This window comes from Microcaecilia unicolor, chromosome 2 (assembly GCF_901765095.1).
Source record: "Microcaecilia unicolor chromosome 2, aMicUni1.1, whole genome shotgun sequence".
Classification (NCBI taxonomy): domain Eukaryota; kingdom Metazoa; phylum Chordata; class Amphibia; order Gymnophiona; family Siphonopidae; genus Microcaecilia; species Microcaecilia unicolor.
The window spans coordinates 448,164,817-448,184,792 of record NC_044032.1 but is presented as its reverse complement, the minus strand read 5'-3'; the positions used below and the strand labels follow the sequence as shown (position 1 = coordinate 448,184,792).

Here is a 19,976-nt window from a genome sequence, read left to right as displayed (position 1 = left end):
GGGGTGAGCCGTTCGTCATGCTTGCTGGCTGCTGCTGCCTGTGCTGCAAATTACTCTGTGTCGGGGCTGGGCCGAGTTCTGTACTGTGCTGCTGGGACTGGCAGGCGGGAGCTGACGGCGGGCAGAGTGGGGGGTGGGCTGTGGGCACCGGTGGCGGCGGGAGGCAGCGGAGCGAATCGGCGCTTTTGATGATGCGATGCCGCATGCGGTCCGACGAGCGAGCGGGGTTGGAGGGAGAGGCAGAGTTGAGGCGCGCCGCGCGGGGCCCTATGCAGCCGTCTCGGTCGCCTCTGCCTAAGACCGGCCCTGTACCCCCTTAATTGGCAGCTCTTACACATGTAGGTTTGTAAAATGGGGCAGGTGTGCATGGAATCAACAGCATTTACTTCTGGAAGCTGCAAAATGGTCACTTCCACATGAAAGCTGTCAAGTTCATGCCATTCATTTCATCCACATCATGCCATTCATTTTATTCACATGTATATTTGTAAAATGACTGTTTAAGCTGTACGTGCCAGCAAATGCATGTGCATTTCTACTGCTGAGATTGAGCATATCCTGATCTGGATGTCTCAGTTCTGATCTTTTTATTCTACATAAAATGGGCCTTCATCTGTACAACAACTGATTGCAGGCTTAAGAGAAATAATGGCAAATAGAAATTCTCAATAATTTTTTTTTTATTTCAGAAAAACACATTCTATTGACTTTCTGGTGATAACAACATAAAATAATTACAAAATTTCCATATCATTCATGCCCAGATGCTGCTTTGAAAGTGGAATTATACAGATGTGAACTTTTCACATGAAAATTGTTGTATGGCTTGAATACCGTTTAGCCCCAAATCTTCCCAGTTTCCAGTGGATGGGAGAAGTTAAAATGTAATAGATAAAACTCTGTTATTGTCCAGTTCATTTGTCTTTGGCACTGCTGAGTCCTGTTAGTTCTTCACACACGTCCCATAGTTTTCTTGCCATTGCCAGGTCTCTGGCCTCTGGGCTGGGTAGAGTAAGGGTGCAGTCACTTGTGAAATATTTCCCAGTGATCCCTGACACCTCCTCAGAGACGGCACAGTAAATGGAACTTATTGCTCCCTCTGCAGGTGACTATGGAAAAGACACAGAAATAGATAAGTATTTCTCAGACTGTGTAGAAAATGTACATCTGGTTCTCAGGGATCAAACACACCATTAACTTGTCCATTTAAGTCCCCAGTTCCAAATTGGATTCTTACAACAAATTACTTTCTTATGCATTATTCCTTGTTATGTATCCTATACTGTTTATTGTAAGCCACATTGAACTCAAACTTGTTTGGGATAATGTGGGATATAAATGTTACAAATAAATAAATGAATAAACAGGTTTTTATACTATGTAAATCAGGGTTTGTGCAAGGATATTAAGTCACTAGGTAAACCTTCAGCCTTACACTCCCCTAAACTTCAATTAATTCAGGGCTCTTGGGCCCCCAACATCATGATCGTCCAACATCACCCTTCTCATAATAATATGGGTAAATGGACTGTTTGAAAAAGTCCTCCCTGTTAGTCCTTTGACATTGTGTAATTGTCAGAACCTATTGTTTTGCTTTAACTGCAGCTGCTCTTTGGCGCTCCCTCCCCTCCCCCAGAAACTGTTGCCCTAGGCAAGTGGTTAGTCCAGCCTAATGGTTGGACCAGCCTTGATGACGTGGTATCTCATGTATACAACCATCCAATGAAAAAATAAGCATGTGTACTAAAATTGTAATGGCATGCACTGTTCCCTCTAAGCTTAACAGGAGTCCTCCACCTACAGTCCTGTCAGTGAGAGGTGCTGTTTCACTATCACTTTTTCAAGAGTGAGGGACCAGCAAGCTCTGCAAGACTCCAGGGAACCTGTCTGTCCCTAATAATTGAAAACACTATATTGAAACACTACCACCTGCTGGCATCAATGCAGTTGGATGATTCCCACTCAGCTTAGAGGGAACTGTGGTGGCATGCTTAACAGAAATTATTAAACAGAACAAACAATCAAATAACATAGCTTTAATCAAATAAAGTTGAAATCCCAGATCTAGAAATGGGATGCTACTTAAAAACCAAGCTATTGATATTCTTCTACATTGGTGCTTGTACTGACTCACTGCTGTTATCACTGCAACACTCTCACAGGTTCATTCCTGTTAAGATATGCACAAAGGAAACCTATTTGGAGTCTATGCTATTCTTTCAAATGGAGGAGGTTTGCCGTCTGGTGTGACAGCAAGGCCCTAGATCCTCTTTCTTGTCCTACACAGACCCTGCTTGAATACCTTCTACACTTATCAGAGTCTGGTCTCAAAACCAACTCCATAAGAGTTCACCTTAGTGCAATTAGTGTTTATCATCGCCATGTAGAGGGTAAGCCTATCTCTGGACAGCCTTTAGTTGTTCGCTTCATGAGAGGTTTGCTTTTGTCAAAGCCCCCTGTCAAACCTCAACCAGTGTCATGGGATCTCAACGTCGTTCTCACCTAGCTGATGAAAGCTCCTTTTGAGGCACTGAATTCCTGCCATCTGAAGTATTTGACCTGGAAGGTCATTTTCTTGGTGGCTGTTACTTCAGCTCGTAGGGTCAGTGAGCTTCAGGCCCTGGTGGTCTATGCACCTTATATCAAGTTTCATCACAACAGAGTAGTCCTCCGCACGCACCCTAAGTTCCTGCCAAAGGTAGTGTTGGAGTTCCATTTGAACTAGTCAATTGTCTTGCCAACATTCTTTCCCCATCCTCATACCCGCCCTGGCGAAAGCAGTTTGCATACATTGGACTGCAGGAGAGCTTGGCCTTTTTACGTGGAGCGGACAAAGCCCTTCAGACAGTCCACCCAGTTGTTCGTTTCTTTCAATCCCAACAGGAGGGGAGTCGCCATTGCAAAACGCACAATCTCCAATTGGCTAGCAGATTACATTTCCTTCACTTATGCCCAAGCTGCGCTGTCTTTAGAGGGCCATGACACGGCTCATAATGTTAGAGCCATGGCTGCGTCAGTGACTCACTTAAAGTCAGTCTCCATTGAGGAGATTTGGAAGGCTGCAACATGGTCGTCAGTCCACACATTCACATCTCACTCAGTGGTGTAGCTAGGGTAGTTGACACCCGGGGCCGGTCATTTTTTAACACCCCCCTCCAAAATCTAGTACTAGGCATGCCGAGAATACAAAACACTCAGGACCTATAGAGCAATTCTACCATACCATAAGCAGTCATTTCTATGAATCACACAAGGAAAAGGAAACACTACAGTGAGCACTAGAACATCAATTCACTTATTGTAAAACAAAACCAGACAGAATAGTACAGATCGCCGATCCTGCACAATCAATGCCACCTGAAAGCCATGTCTTTTTCACAAACACAGATACACCCTAATCCACTATAGAATAAGTAATAATAAACTTTCTATTTAGACAAAAATTAAACTGAACCCCCAAGAAGCCAGACTCTGCATACAATGCAACACCACAGAAACAGAAAATGTCCCCTAATACTGTGCAAAATATAAAGACTCCAGATGTAAATTTGAAAAAACTAACAAGAACCAATCACCACTTTACAAATTAACAAATAGAAATAAAATATAGAAAATAAAATAATACCATTTTATTGGACTAATACATTTAGCTTTCAGAGGCCAAAACATCCTTCCTCAGGTCAGTGCAGTACAGTATAGTGCTGTTACAGTATCCTATCCTGACCTGAGGAAGGGGGTTTTGTTCTCCGAAAGTTAGCCAAAATGTATTAAAATTAGTCCAATAAAAAGATTACCTTGTTTACATGTTCTATTATAAACATTTATTAACACAGCTACAATACTACTTTATCCTAAAGCAAAAAAATAAAAATAAATATTTTATTTACAGTTTGTTGTCTCTGGTTTCTACTTTCCTCATCTTCTTTTCACTGTCTTCCGTCCAGCATCTGTCTTTGTTCTCTCTCTCTGCCATCCAGTGTCTGCCCTCTCTGCTATCCCCTCCATCCAATGTCTGCCCTCTCTTCCTGCACCTTCCATCCACATCTGCCCTCTATCTCTGCCCCTTCCATCCACCGTCTGCCCTCTCTCTCTCCCCCTTCCATTCACTGTCTGCTCTATCGCTTCCATCCACTGTCTGCCCTTTCTCTCTGACCCTTCAATCCACCATTTGCCCTCCCTCTCCCATCCATCCAGGGTCTGCCCGCCCTCTCACTCCCCCTTCCATCCAGGATCTGTCCCCTCTTTCTGCCCCTTTTTTTCAGCCCCCAGTTCCAGCCCCACTATCCCACCAGTCCCCAGTTTCAACCCCAGCCCTTTTCTCTCACCAGTCCAGAGCTTCAAACCCAGCCACTTCTCCCTGTCTTCTTTTCAGTCCCCCCAGTTTCAGCCCCTGCTCCTCTTCAGCCCCCAGTCCCAGCCCCCTTCATCCACATGCCCTGCATTAGGGCCTCCATTTTCAGCCCCAGACCCATTCTCCCACCTGACCCAGACCTGCCCCATTTTCCCCTTCTCCCATCTGGGCTCCCCATCTCCCATCTGAGCACCCCACCCCATCCCCTTCTCCCATCTGGGCACCCCATCCCCTTCTCCCATCTGGGCACTGCACCCCATCCCATCCCCTTCTCCCATCTGGGCTCCCCATCCCCATCTGGCCCCATCTGAGCACCCCATCTCCCATCTGGGCACCCCATCCCCCATCTGGCCACCCCATCCCCCATCTGCCCCCCCATCCCTTCTCCCATCTGGGCTCCCCATCCCCTTCTCCCATCTGGGCACTGCACCCCATCCCCATCTCCCATCCCCTTCTCCCATCTGGGCACCCCATCTCCCATCTGCCCCCCTGACTACCAGCTCCATCGAGACGACAGCGGGTGGGGGGTGCTCCGCTCCCGCTGCTCCCACCCTACCTTCCTTAAAAAAAATCAGTAAAGCAGCGTGGCAGGCAGCGCAGCCTCGCATCTGCCCTGCTTGTAAAAGAAGTAGATCTCCTCGTCGGGCCTTCGCTCATTGGGTCCCGCCCTCGAGGAAATAGGAAGTTACCTCAGAGGAGGGCGGGACCCAATGAGCGAAGGCCCGACGAGGAGATCTACTTCTTTTACAAGCAGGGCAGACGCGAGGCCGCGCTGCCTGCCACGCTGCTTTACTGATTTTTTTTAAGGAAGGTAGGGTGGGAGCAGCGAGAGCGGAGCACCCCCCCCCCACCCGCTGACACCCGGGGTGGACCGCCCCCACCGCCATGCCCTTGCTATGCCACTGATCTCACTACTGCCTTCAGCAGGATATCCAACGCGATAGTCAGTTTGGGCAGTCAGTGCTGCAGAATCTGTTAGGGGTTTAGAATCCAACTCCACCCCCCTAGACCCATTTTTGTTTTGTTCCAGGCTGCACTCTCAGTTAATTGTTTATGGTTTCAGGTCAGTCTATGTTATGTCCTTGCCGTTGCATTGTTCATTGTTTTGAGTGAGCCTGGTTGCTAGGGATACCCCACATGTGAGAACAAGCAGCCTGCTTGTCCTCGGAGAAAGCGAAGATACTTACCTGTAGCAGGTATTCTCCGAAGACAGCAGGCTGATTGTTCTCACAAACCCACCCTCCTCCCCTTTGGAGTTGTTGTTGTTTCTTTGCTTATTTTTATACTTTTTGATTAAACTGAGGTAGCGGCGGGCGGGAAGTCATCAACGCATGCGTGGTGCGCATGATTCGCATGCCAGAACTCTCCGGCAAAACCTTTTGTTTATTTTGCTTGCAAAATTTTCCGATTCCTGGGCTGCCGTGGATGTCTACCCACATGTGAGAACAATCAGCCTGCTGTCCTCGGAGAATACCTGCTACAGGTAAGTATCTTCGCTTTATAAGAAAACAAGTGTTTTACAGAGAGAGGAGAGATACCCACTTGGGTCAGCCTGAACAACTGTGCTCGCCTAGAGTGTTACCAACTGTGCTTGCCCAGAGTGTTACAGTCTTTACATGATGATGTGGGCCACATAAGACCAAAGAGAGTCTTGCAGTTGGTAAAAGACTGGCTTTACTGGCCCAAACAGTCCCAGTACTTTGAAAACTACTGCAAGCAGTGCACAACTTGTATAAAGTGAAAGGCTTTGCCTCAAAGGGAAGCCAGATTTGTAAACATTACAAGTCAGGGGTGAACTGCCCTTGAAGGAAACTGTAACCTTGAACTGTAAATCAAAAGTGACTGAACTACAAAGAAAGGGAAAAGAGAACTGTCCCAGAGCATTTTTTCTGTTTGAGGAGGGGATAATTTCTCTGGGGGATTAATTGACAGGCTGGCTGGCGGAGGGAGCTAAGTTTCAGCCCTAAACTCCTTCTTGTTTCCTCTTGCTCTGGATTACACCTTTTCTGGGGGCACAGGAGAACTGTGTTGCGTGCATCTTTTTTTTTTTTTTTGGGGGGGGGGGGTGGATTTTGGGTGACACCAGTTAAGGTGTGAACTAAAATAAAGAGGATCTTTTTGGTCTGACCGAGTGTGGAGGTGTTGTATGTTAACAGAGGTCCTTCAGATTGTGAGCTGAGCCCAGGAGGAAAAGACCCCGCAAGGCCAGGGGCTTTTACATCATAGACTTTTTGACAATGGAAATGGACTCCCAACGTAAGGAGAATATTTTGGTAGTAACTGACCATTTTACAAGGTAAGCCAAGGTTTATCCAACTAAGGACCAGAAAGCCCACACAGTTGCAAAGGTACTATGGGAAAAGTTCTTTGTAAATTATGGTCTCCCAGCACATACTCATACTGATCAGGGGAGAGACTTTGAAAGTAGGCTCATAAGATAGATGCTTCAAGTGTCTAGGATAAATAAATCACATACTACTCCTTATTACCCTCAGGGAAATGCCCCAACCTGAGAGGTTTAACAAGACACTTCTGAACATGCTGACTACCCTACTACCAATGCAGAAACGAGACTGGAGTAAATATGTACATTATTTGTTGCACGCATTTAACTGTTCGTGTAATGATGCCACAGGATACTTGCCATACTTTAAAAATGTTTGGGAGGGAAGCCAGGTTGCCTGTTGACCTGTATTTTGGTGTTGCAGAGGATGGTTCCTTGTCCCAAATGTTTAAAGGGTATGTACAAAAGTTAAAAGAACAGCTAGAAGAGGCGTACAGGTTAGCTGCAGAGGCTGCTTACAAGCTAGGGGAAAGGAATAAATATTGGTATGATGTAAGGGTAAAGCAAACTGATCTAGTCAAAGGTGACAGAGAGGGGCATAATCGAACGCAAACGCCTATCTCCATGGGCGTTTATCTCCGATAACGGGTCCGTGAAGGGGCGGACTGAACCGTATTTTCGAAAAACATGGACATTTATCTTTAGTACGGACGTTTTTTTGTGAGCTGCACGTTTTTGTTTTTCAGTGATAATCGAAACAGAAGCGTCCCAGCTCAAAAACGAACAAATCCAAGGCTTTGGGTCGTGGAAGGGGCCAGGATTCGTAGTGCACTGGTCCCCCCTCACATGCCAGGACACCAACTGGGTATCCTAGGGGGCACTTTTAACAAACAGAAACAAACATTCAATGACCTCCCAGGTGCATAGCTCCCTTCCCTTGGGTGATTAGCCCCCCAAATCCCACTGCCCACAACTCTACACCATTACCATAGCACTTAAAGGTGAAGGGGGGCACCTACATCTGGGTACACTGGGTTTTGGAGCCCTCCCATTTACCAGGTGGGGGGGATGGGTCTGGGTCCACCTGCCTGAAGTGCACTGCGGTACCCACTAAAAGTGCTCCAGGGACCTGCATACACGCAGGCCTCTAGGACTTCTTGCTGCTGTATAACATTGGCACACCAGTTTACACCTGAAGACTAATCTGTCCGAAAACGTCCTTTATTGGAATAAGCACGTTTACTCACAGTTAACTGCAGATCAGAGGTTGTGCCCCACTGGCAACGAGTCTCCCTGGTACTGAGATTAGCAGTAGGTCAGAGCTGGCAGAATGCTGTACAATGCCCTCTTTCAGCCACATTCAAAGTAAGAACTATGTTCTGTAACGTGGCTAACACATGAAAGGGATCTAAAACTGGCTTACAAAAATGGCCACTACGTCATGGACTACCGGAAACAAAACTAGACACACTCTGACCCAGTTAGCAGGGGGAAAAGCACCATGGGAGTACAGCCTACCAACTACCAACATCATGAGCATTTAACACAAGCTAGTGGAATCACGGAGCCCAATACCCTACACCCACCACAATGCATTGCTGATGTGATTCTGCAGTGCCCATAAGAGAAAAGGTGTCACACACACCCGAGAGCCACATCAGAACCAGGGAAAGGCTGTCACAGAATAGAACACATTCTGCTGTCATGGAGGTGGGTATGGCATTTGAGGCTGGCATAGAGGGTGGGTAAAAAAGTTCTTTAAGTGTTTTTTTTGGTGGGAGGGGGTTAGTGACCACTGGGGGAGTCCAGGGAGGTCATCCCCGATTTCCTCAAGTGGTCATCTGGGCAGTTGGGGCACTTTTTTGTGCATTGTTCGTGAAAAAAAAGGGTCCAAAAAAGTGACCCAAAATCGCGATAAAAACGCCTTTTGTTTTTCGATTATGAGCTAAAGACGCCCATCTCTCCTCGCCCGAAAACCACGCCCCAGTTCCGCCTTCACCATGCCCCCGTCAACTTTACCCGTTTCCACGACGGATTGCAGTTAGGAAACGCCCAAAATCGGCTTTCGATTATACCAATTTATTTGTTTTTGAGGGATAAACGTCTATCTCCTGATTTGGGTCGAAATATAGGCGTTTTTCTCTTTCGATTATAAGCAGGACAGTGTTACTTAAAAATGGGGAATGTCTGGAAAGTATAAACTCATTAATAGATGGAGGACTACTCCATTTGTCATTGAATAGAAACTGAAAAACTTGCCAGTGTATCGTATAAGACCAGAATGGGGAGAAGGGTCTGTAAAGGCAGTACACAGAAACCATTTACTGCCCACAAGGAAATAGTATTTCCACTGGAGAACACTCAGGGAATCATGAGAACATTATGACATCCAGTGTCAGAAGACAGTTCAGAGTCAGAAGAGACCCCAGAATGTCAGTAGAGTGTATCCTAAGAAAACACTGACAATGAAGATTCTGAGGAGAAATATGTGGGGGAAAACAGAAGGCATAATTGGAGGGTCCAAGTGATAGATTATACCTCAATACACATGGTCAAAACAATAGCTACTTTGACTGCACGCCTAGACAAGATACTTGGGTGAGAGAAGAGCAAAGGTAAGGAAGGGGCATGGAGTGCATCCTGCAATTAACACAGGTATTGTTAATTGGTTTATATTTATTAACTTTTTACATTGCTTCATACCACAGCGTTGAAACGGTTTACACAAAAAACATTACAATATATTTCTAATACAATTTTAACTCACTTAAAAAAATAAAACATTTTTTTCTTTAAATACTAGTATTTAAAGAAAAACATGTTTTATTTTTTTAAGTGAGTTAAGATTGTATTAGAAATATATTGTAATGTTTTTAGTGTAAAGCCATGTTTTTTTAAGTTTACGAAAACTCAAGTAAGAAGATGCATAATGAAGCTCGTCAGGTAAAGAGATCCAAGTAGAGGTTCAACATATGAAAACACTATTTCTTGTAGTTGAGAGTTTGATGATATCTAACAAAGGAAGCTGAAGAAGACATATTTGAAATGAGTGAAGTGATCATTGTGGTTTATACTTCTTCACTTTCTTGGAAAGATAAACTGGAAGTCTTGAATGAAGAGACTTGTAAACTAATCGCAGTCCCCCCAGTATTCAGTCGGCGGCAGTGAGTGTTTTTTTAAAATGCTTAACGTCATTTGAGACTCCAATATTCACTGCCACTCCATGTCTGGGCACAGACACTAAATATCAGGGGCTAAATCAGGGCAGGCTGGCTGGCTGCTGAAGCTTATGTGGGCCCAGCCGATATTCAGCTGGGGCCAGCATAAGAAAGTTATGTGTGGCCCTGCTAAAAATCGGGCCAGGATATGCATTAAAAAAATTTATTTTCCCCCTTCCTGCCCCCCCAATAAGGTCTGTAGGCTCCCCTCCCAGCCCAACCCCCGATGTGCAGCAAACCCCTCCAACAAAATCCACCCCCATTCAGCATCCCCATCTCTACTTCCACCTCCTGGTCAGGATAAGACCCCCCCCCCCACCAGGGCCTACCTGACCTCCCTGGTGATCCAGCGGGGCATCGGGGGCAGGAGCAAAACCCCCTCACTCCTGCCCCTAGTGCAGCTTCCTCAAAATGGCTGCTGCAACTTCTCGGTTTTGCCTTAAGTGATGCCCTACACGAAATGCAAATAGGTGGTGATAGCCCAGCCACCTCTGACTCAAACCTCCTCCATGGTGCAGCAAACACTAGAGCACTATGATATGAGGACCTCACAGTGGAACCAGAGGACTGGATCCTGCTGTAGGAACAGGTGAGGGAGCACCTGTTTCTCTGGGTTTTTGACATTGCTGTCTCCTCTAGTAGCCATTCCTCCACCGTGCCCAGCTGAGAATCAGGTCAAAGATGAATTCACCTCAAATGCAGAAGTTGCTGGAGAAGGAAGCTCTGGAGGTGACCTGATGGAGTACATTCCAAACGTATTGATTCGGGAGTATTACAAGACTTTACCTCTCCGATGGTGGCTACCTTGGACAATATTTGGAAGGCTGTTCAAGTGCTGACTACAACAGTGCTCAAATCAGCTCAAGAAACTTCATTGATAGTGTGTAAAATGGATATGCTTACTACAAAACTGGAGTTTACTTGAATACTTCGGAACAGACTATGACAGACATTAAAACTTTGAAAAGTTCTGTTGCTGCTATTATTAAGGAAAATACAAGGATGTCCCAAAAACTAGAACAAATTGAGAACTTTAATAGAAGGTTAAACCTTCATAAATTGAATTTCTCTAAGTCTGCTGGAATGCTCCCTGTGGATTTCTTTTAAAAAATACCTTATAGAAGTTTTGAAATATTCCTCTATGACTATTCATATTATTTACTTGCAGAGTCTGTTTTGCGGTCAAAGAGTGTGGGTTTATCTGGATGTGACTACAACTACGCAGGGAAGAAGAGAATTATTCTTGGCTAAGAGGGTTGAAACTTGTGCCTTGGGTGTGTCTTTCTTATTAGCATAGCCTTTGTAAATGTTTAGTGTGATATTTGGGTTTAAAATACATATTTTTTGACCCGCAGCATTTGAGAGCCTTCATAGGTATGCCTTACCCCTTGGAGCACTGAGGAGTAAGTTTTACATCATGGGGAAAAAATGAAGACTCAGTCTAAGGCAGCAGTAACTGAGTACTCTTCTTCAAGTTCAAATAGATAGACATATTATCCTTTTAGTAGCCAAATGAATTTATCCTCCTCTCCTGAAGGAGCTTCTATTAGCTTGCCAGAGAGGACTCCCCTCATTCCCCAGTGCCTAGCACCTCATTGCTTCCTCTGGTCATAGGCGCCGACTCTGTGGGTGCTGTGGGTACTCGAGCACCCCCAATATTTCACCCACCGGAAGTTCATTCCCTCCCTCCCTCCCTCCCTCCTTGTTCCAGGGTCATCCCCCCTCTGAGTTCCAGGGTCGCTGTCCCTCCGAGTTCCAGGGTCATCATCCCTCCCTTCCTCCCTCCCTCCCTCCAAGTTCCAGGCCTGCTCCCTCCGAATTTTAAAACTCATCTTGACTTACCTCGTCGGGATTGTGGTGGCCGGCAGCAGCAGTAAAAAGCGTGCAGGCTCGGCGCTTACTTCAGTTTTCCCTCTCTCAGCTCTGGTTCCACCCTCATTTCCTGTTTCTGCAAGGGTGGGACCAGAGCTGAGAAAGAGAGAAGGGAAAACTGACGTAAGCGCCAAGCTGCTGCTGGCCGCCACAATCCCGACGAGGTAAGTCAAGATGAGTTTTAAAATTTGGAGGGAGGGGGCCTGGAACTCAAAGGGAGGGAGGAAGGGAGGGACGATGACCCTGGAACTCGGAGGGCGGGACGACGACCCTGGAACTCAGAGGGGACGATGACCCTGGAACTCGAAGGGAGGGAGGGGGGACCCTGTGGAACTCGGAGGGAGGGAAGGAGGGGAGGGGGGACCATGTGGAACTTGGAGGAGGGAGGGAGGGGGACCCTGGAATTCGGAGGGAGGCAGGGAGACGGGGGGACCCTGGAACTCGGAGGGAGTGGGGGACCCTGGAACTCGGAGGGAGGGGGGAGGGAAAGGAGAGGTAGAGGAGAGGGAGGAGGGCCTGGAACTCAAAGGGAGGGAGGGAGGGGGGCCTGGAACTGGGAGGGACTGGAACTCAAAGGGAGGGAGGTGGGCCTGGAACTCGGAGTGAGAGGGAGGGGGGACAGGGGACGGGAAGACTGAGGGGGGACGAGGGGGAGTGGGAGGGGGGAATGCACCACCTGTTAAAATAAAAATTTCAGCACCCCCAATCATTTTGAAAAGTTGGCTCCTATACCTCTGGTTAGTGGTCCAGTTTCTGATGAGGGTGCGATGACTACGCCTGATGGTCCAACCTTGAGCTCTTCTTCTGGAATCCCTATGCCCAAGTCAGTTTCCTTCGTGGGAGTTGGAGATATTCCGCAAATCTGGACAAAATATTACCTCGCAAGATATTTGGGCTATGGTGACCAGGACTGAGTCAATGATAAGATCTCAGGTTCAGCAATTATGTACCTTCACTCTTGAGACTGTTCAAAAACTAGAGGATATGAACATTAAATTTGCTTCAATGGATAAGAGACTCCAAGAATTGGAGCCTCAGATTCCACTCTTCAGGTTTCAGTAGTTTCAACGATTAAATATAGTCTCACATTGTGTTTTGTGGTAGAGAAGCTAGAAAATTAGCTGCGCTCCAAAAACCTGAGATTTTTTAATTTTCCTCAAACAAGATTGCTTTCATCTGAGATTCTCTTGGATGCATATTTTAAGGAGATGCTAAAAATGTCAACTTCAAGAAATATGAATTGCTCAATGCTGTTATATTTCTCAAGAAATACGAATTGCTCAATCCTATTATATTTCTCAATGCTTTCGTGTTGAGAACCTTATTGAGAGAGCTAGTTTAGATTTCCTTGATAGTTCTAACAATGATATCAAAACTAGGGTTTCCCTCTTTGTCACGATCTCCATAGAAAAACATAAATTTATGGTACTAAAAGCTTACTTTAAAAAGAAAAATTCCTTGTTTTGTGAGCAAGGAATTCAGATCTTTCCTGATGTGGCTAGATCCATTCAGCTGAGAAGGAAGCAATTCTTGGAATTAAAAGTTTGTACGCTTGCCCTGGGAGCTACTTTTTTTTGTGGTTCCAATGCTGGTGTTTAGTTGGTTGGCAGGGGAAGAATTATGTCTACTTTAATCCTACACAACTTGAAACTTTTTTGAATAATAGTAAAAGTTCCTAGGGTTTTAAAATTTCTGTTGGGTGAGGTTAGATTCTCTGATAATTAATACTCCTAAAATAGTTTAGAATGGGTCTAATATAGGGAGGGATAAATTCTATGTATGCTTTCCTTGTATCTTTTCTCTTTTGATTATTGAGTAAGAGGGTTTCCGTAGCGTGGGGTACTTCACCAATGCTTACTGCATTTTATTTTATGTAATGGTGGTTTTATTTTTTTTTTTTGCCTATTATGGCTATGTAAACTTTGAATTTTCCAATACAAAAGAGAAGTGTATTCTTGCTTGTAATCTTTCAGAACATACAGTCTTCCCATTCAGTAACATCAATCTGCTTTATTCTGGATGGTGCATCAGGCTGGTATAACACCTGCAGTGTAGACCAGTATCTGGACTCCTTTTCCCTATTTTAGTAAGAATAATCTATCACTGTGTCCTTAATTGGTTATATAACTTAATACAAAATTGGAACCATCCCAATGCTACTTTCTCTTATTATTCATGCAGTTTGAGTAAGTATAAAAAGCTGGCAATAATGTTTTTTTTAACCAGTTCTCACAAAGTTCCTGTCTCAGAAGATATGTAACAATGAATTGGGTACCTAAATATGGCAGACTTGTTGGGAAGTCTTTGTTAAAATGGCTCTCCCCAATCCCCCGACTTGGGAGCAGAGGCAAGATGGCATCTTGAGCAGAAGCAAGTACCTGAGCTCCTGAGCCACTGTGTATTGTCAGCGGGAGCGGTCTTTTCTCTCCCTGGTAATTTACATGGGGAAAAGAAAAGGGAAATCCAGGGGGGCAGGCCTCCTTAACCCCTGGAGGGAATCCCGCACTACGCCAGACAACACTGATGATGTTTGGAGTCCAGTACCGGGAACCCCAACACCCACTCCAAATGGACACTCCTTCCCCTCTTTGGTGAGGGAGAACTGCAGCATAGAGGAGACCTCTTTGAGCTTTCCTTCGAGCACAACACCTCCCAGGATGGGTGGCAGTTTTTTGCAAGCAGTTGATCAGACTCGGGAACCGCCCGAAGTGGTGAATAGTTCCTTGATGCCTGAAGGAGGCCCCTCTACTACTTCTACCCCAGGGTTAACATTGAGTAAAGGATGGCAGGACCCGTCATCTTCTCTAAACCTGGGGCCTGCCATCGTGACCTGGAAGAGAAGTGATAAACCAAGCGTGGTGACATTGGACACCCTGTGGGATGCGATTCAGGAATTGACCGGCTCTCTCCTCAAGGTAACAAAAACGTTTACAGAAGAAGCAACCAGTTTGAAAGATAACTGTCTATCTCTGTTTGAAACTGTACAAAAACAGGCTGAAAGAATTCTTAAGCTAGAAGGCGAAATAAAAACTTTACAAACTTTCGCAGGGGCAGTCACGAAAGAAAGAGAGACTATTAATAGGAAATTAGAGTACCTGGATAACAATGCTAGAAAATTAAATTTAAGATTGCTTAATTTCCCATAATACCAGCTATTGATATGTTAAAGAAATACTTTCATGAAATTCTGGCTATCCTGAAAGAAGCATATCCCCCAATTGCCAGAGCTCAATATATTACTGGAAAAGGAACTTTAATACAATTTCAATCTGGTTTGAATTTAACTGAGTTTCTTGAAAGATCCCTTGAAGTAATAACTGAGTGAACTACTCTTCTGGTATTTGTATTTGAAACAGACAGATATAATATTTTTCGTTTATATTTCAAACACATGAAATCATTGTTCCTTGGAGCTAGTATACAAATTTTTCCAGATTTAAATTGAGAAACTTTGAAATGACGACGTGAGTTTGGGGCTTTAAAGCAGAGGACTCTTACTTTGAAAGGAACTTTCCTATTGAAATTTCCCTGCAGATGTTTCCTTTTCCTTGATTCTGTTAATTACATGTTTTCTGATCCCAAGAAAATGCAAGATTTTAATGCTACCAAGGAGGATCAGAATCGATCTACCCAGAATACTCCTGTAGGCTAAAGCTGTTAAATTTGATTGTGGGTTTAGTAGTTCCCCTGCTCTAATATTTGAACTATTTCTAACTTGATTTTTCTTTGTGTTTTGCCTCACATATTGTGGACTAATTAGTGGAATTATTTACCTAAAGGAGGCTATATTTCCTACTTTTTCTTTTTTATTGTTTTGGGTAAATTCCATTTCTGTAATTGCAATCATGTTAAGTGACTGTAAATTTGAAAAATTACAAATAAAGATATAAAAAATAAATAAAATGGCTCTCCAAGGTGTCAGTCTGTGGAAATGGAGAGTAATAATCTTTTGTGTGTATGACAATCCCTAGTCAGCCTTAGTGATTCACATTTATATATTAGAACCCCCCACACCCCCACACAGAAACATAGAAAAATGAAGGCAGATAAAGACCATATAGCCCATCTAGTCTGCTCATCTATGCTATTTACTCTTCCTTTCACTCCCTTAGAGATCCTATGTACTTGTCCCAAGCTTCCTTAATTCAGAAACAGTTTTCGTCTCCACCACCTCCACAGGAAGGCCATTTAGTGAATGCACTACCCTTTCCATGAAAAAGTATTTCCCTCAGGTTATGCTTGAGTCTGTCTCCTTTCACCTTTATCCAATGTGCCCTCCTTATAGAACTTCTTTTTAGTTGAAAGAGACTCGCCTCCTGTGCATTTGTGCCATGCAGGTACTTAAACATCTCTTTTATATCTCCCCTTTCCCGCCTTTCTTCCAAATTATCCTCTTCCCTACATGTATCACTTTGCACTTGCTCACATTAAACATCATCTGTCATTGGGATGTGCAGTTTTCCCAGTCTTGTAATGTCCTCTTACAATTTTTTCACAGTCCTCTTGTGAATTAAAAACTTTGAATCACCACCTCATTATTCCAATTTCTAGATCATTTATAAATGTAATAAAAAAAACAGAGGTCTCGGCACAGTAGAATAAGATTCATCTAAAATTACTAACCTGGCTCATAGCTCTCAATAATAAAACTGCTTTTATTTAGCAATATTTGAATGCAAATCATCTGCAAAATGCATTGGAGAGGTTGGTATTTAAGAAGGATGCAATTTTTAAATGACAAATTTTAGCAGGGGACAGCCACACCTGTGAGATGCTGTCGAGGGTGCTCTGCTCACTTTACCATTCATCTGCTTATAGTTTACACTTCAGAGCACCAGATGTCAGTGTGCCTCATATTGGTTCATACAATGTTATAATCTAGTGCAAAGGGGCACAAATTCAGTCTTCGAGGGCTTTCAGGATAGCCCTAATGAATATGCATGTGAGATATCTGCATATATGCTGCCTGCATTGTATGCAAATCTCTCTCATGCATATTCATAGGGGGTGTCCTTAAAACCTGACCCGTTTGTAACGCCGACCTAGTATGAGACCCTGACCTCCTTCTCAGATTACTGGGACTGGCCAAGATTCACCCCAGAGACAGTTCCTGTGGCTAATCACACATAGTCCTTAGCCACCCCCAACTGCTGATCACCTTGAAGAGCAAGAAGCTGATGATGTGAAAGAAGACACGGATAATCCATCTGAAGTGGCGCATCATCTCGGTCCTCACAATCCCAGGATTCACAGAATTTGCAGTTACATCTGCAAGACATAAACACATAGGAGATAAAGAACTCTGGACAAAGCCATGATAAAGTCAGGGGCCCATTTACTAAAGTTTAGCGCATGCTAACAGCGAGTGCTAAATGCTGCATGTCCTATTTTATACCTAGGGGCCATGTGACACTAACTCCCAAATTCTATATATAGCGTACTAAGTAGTGCACATTAATTTGGCCGCATGGCCAAATTGTGCACACAACTTAATTAACAAGCCAATCAGCACCGATAATTGGTACTTAATAACCAATTAATGGCACTAATTGGCTGTAATTAGAATTTACATACACAACTTTCTAGGTGCATTCTATAATACATGTAAATTCTAATGCACACAGTTGAAAAGGGGGCGTGGCCATAGACATGGAATGGGTGGGTTGTGGGTGTTTCAAAAAACTATGCGTGTTATTATAGAATACGCCTGACCTGTGTCTAATTTAGGCGCAGGTATTTAGGCCTGGTTTTAAGTGGCCTAAATGGGTGTGCCTAAACTTTAGTTGCAAGAATGGCATGTGAGCATATTCTATAAACCATGCTTAATTTTAGGTGTAGTTTATAGAATCACACTAACCGCATGTTTTTATGGCGCTAGTTTTTATGGTATATAACAAAAGAGAGGGAACGAAGTACAAACTAAAGTCCAAACAAAAAAACAGCACCATGGGCCTTTAAAAATGGAACATAGCTCTTTAATGAATGAGCCTTGACAAAAAGACCCGACACGGGCCGTGTTTCGGTGACTAGCACCTGCGTCAGGGGTCACAGTGATGACGTGGAAAACTTGGGGAATAACTCAAATATAACTCGAATATATTCCTCTACAATATATTATTCCTTACCCCACGTCTCATATTCCCCAAGTTTTCCACGTCATCACTGTGACCCCTGACGCAGGTGCTAGTCACCGAAACACGGCCCGTGTCGGGTCTTTTGTCAAGGCTCATTTGTTAAAGAGCTGTGTTCCATTTTTAAAGGCCCATGGTGCTGTTTTTTTGTTTGGCCAGTTTTTATGGTGCCATATACAGTGGTGGAAATAAGTATTTGATCCCTTGCTGATTTTGTAAGTTTGCCCACTGACAAAGACATGAGCAGCCCATAATTGAAGGGTAGGTTATTGGTAACAGTGAGAGATAGCACATCACAAATTAAATCCGGAAAATCACATTGTGGAAAGTATATGAATTTATTTGCATTCTGCAGAGGGAAATAAGTATTTGATCCCCCACCAACCAGTAAGAGATCTGGCCCCTACAGACCAGGTAGATGCTCCAAATCAACTCGTTACCTGCATGACAGACAGCTGTCGGCAATGGTCACCTGTATGAAAGACACCTGTCCACAGACTCAGTGAATCAGTCAGACTCTAACCTCTACAAAATGGCCAAGAGCAAGGAGCTGTCTAAGGATGTCAGGGACAAGATCATACACCTGCACAAGGCTGGAATGGGCTACAAAACCATCAGTAAGATGCTGGGCGAGAAGGAGACAACTGTTGGTGCCATAGTAAGAAAATGGAAGAAGTACAAAATGACTGTCAATCGACAAAGATCTGGGGCTCCACGCAAAATCTCACCTCGTGGGGTATCCTTGATCATGAGGAAGGTTAGAAATCAGCCTACAACTACAAGGGGGGAACTTGTCAATGATCTCAAGGCAGCTGGGACCACTGTCACCACGAAAACCATTGGTAACACATTACGACATAACGGATTGCAATCCTGCAGTGCCCGCAAGGTCCCCCTGCTCCGGAAGGCACATGTGACGGCCCGTCTGAAGTTTGCCAGTGAACACCTGGATGATGCCGAGAGTGATTGGGAGAAGGTGCTGTGGTCAGATGAGACAAAAATTGAGCTCTTTGGCATGAACTCAACTCGCTGTGTTTGGAGGAAGAGAAATGCTGCCTATGACCCAAAGAACACCGTCCCCACTGTCAAGCATGGAGGTGGAAATGTTATGTTTTGGGGGTGTTTCTCTGCTAAGGGCACAGGACTACTTCACCGCATCAATGGGAGAATGGATGGGGCCATGTACCGTACAATTCTGAGTGACAACCTCCTTCCCTCCGCCAGGGCCTTAAAAATGGGTCGTGGCTGGGTCTTCCAGCACGACAATGACCCAAAACATACAGCCAAGGCAACAAAGGAGTGGCTCAGGAAGAAGCACATTAGGGTCATGGAGTGGCCTAGCCAGTCACCAGACCTTAATCCCATTGAAAACTTATGGAGGGAGCTGAAGCTGCGAGTTGCCAAGCGACAGCCCAGAACTCTTAATGATTTAGAGATGATCTGCAAAGAGGAGTGGACCAAAATTCCTCCTGACATGTGTGCAAACCTCATCATCAACTACAGAAGACGTCTGACCGCTGTGCTTGCCAACAAGGGTTTTGCCACCAAGTATTAGGTCTTGTTTGCCAGAGGGATTAAATACTTATTTCCCTCTGCAGAATGCAAATAAATTCATATACTTTCCACAATGTGATTTTCCGGATTTAATTTGTGATGTGCTATCTCTCACTGTTACCAATAACCTACCCTTCAATTATGGGCTGCTCATGTCTTTGTCAGTGGGCAAACTTACAAAATCAGCAAGGGATCAAATACTTATTTCCACCACTGTATAGAATTTGCCCCCTAGCACATACTAATGCCTGTTAGCATGTGCTAAGCTTTAATGAAAGGGCCCCTCAGATAATTAAACCATTTGAAAAGATCTTCATAAAGAGACAATAATAAATTTAATTATGAAGATCCTAACATTAAGCCACTGCTTGAAAAGGGAATGCCCTGTGTAGAGTAAGCTGGTGAGAGTTGGACTACTGAGACTCACTTAAATTTTCCCATTTTCTATATTTTTTTTAATCTATATTTTATCATTATCTAGTCTGTTGGTAAACCCTAGGGTCAGTGTTCTGAACTGGAAATAAAGTTGGAATTGCACTGTAATATATTTTAAAAAACATAAAAAC

At 44.3% G+C, this 19,976-nt stretch overlaps 1 protein-coding gene across 1 annotated transcript in view; it reads right to left on the bottom strand.

Annotated features, from left to right (window-relative positions):
• Positions 1 to 662: 662 nt before the first annotated feature.
• The window catches only part of LOC115461231 (retinol dehydrogenase 11-like), an 87,767-nt gene continuing 68,453 nt past the window's right edge, over positions 663 to 19,976 (bottom strand). The window contains exons 5-6 of the mRNA XM_030190916.1: positions 16,884 to 16,993; positions 663 to 1,109 (exon numbers count right to left, since the gene is read on the bottom strand). Coding sequence (XP_030046776.1) covers positions 915 to 1,109; positions 16,884 to 16,993 — 305 coding nt within the window. The 3' untranslated portion in view covers positions 663 to 914. The remainder of the gene's footprint in view (positions 1,110 to 16,883; positions 16,994 to 19,976) is intronic.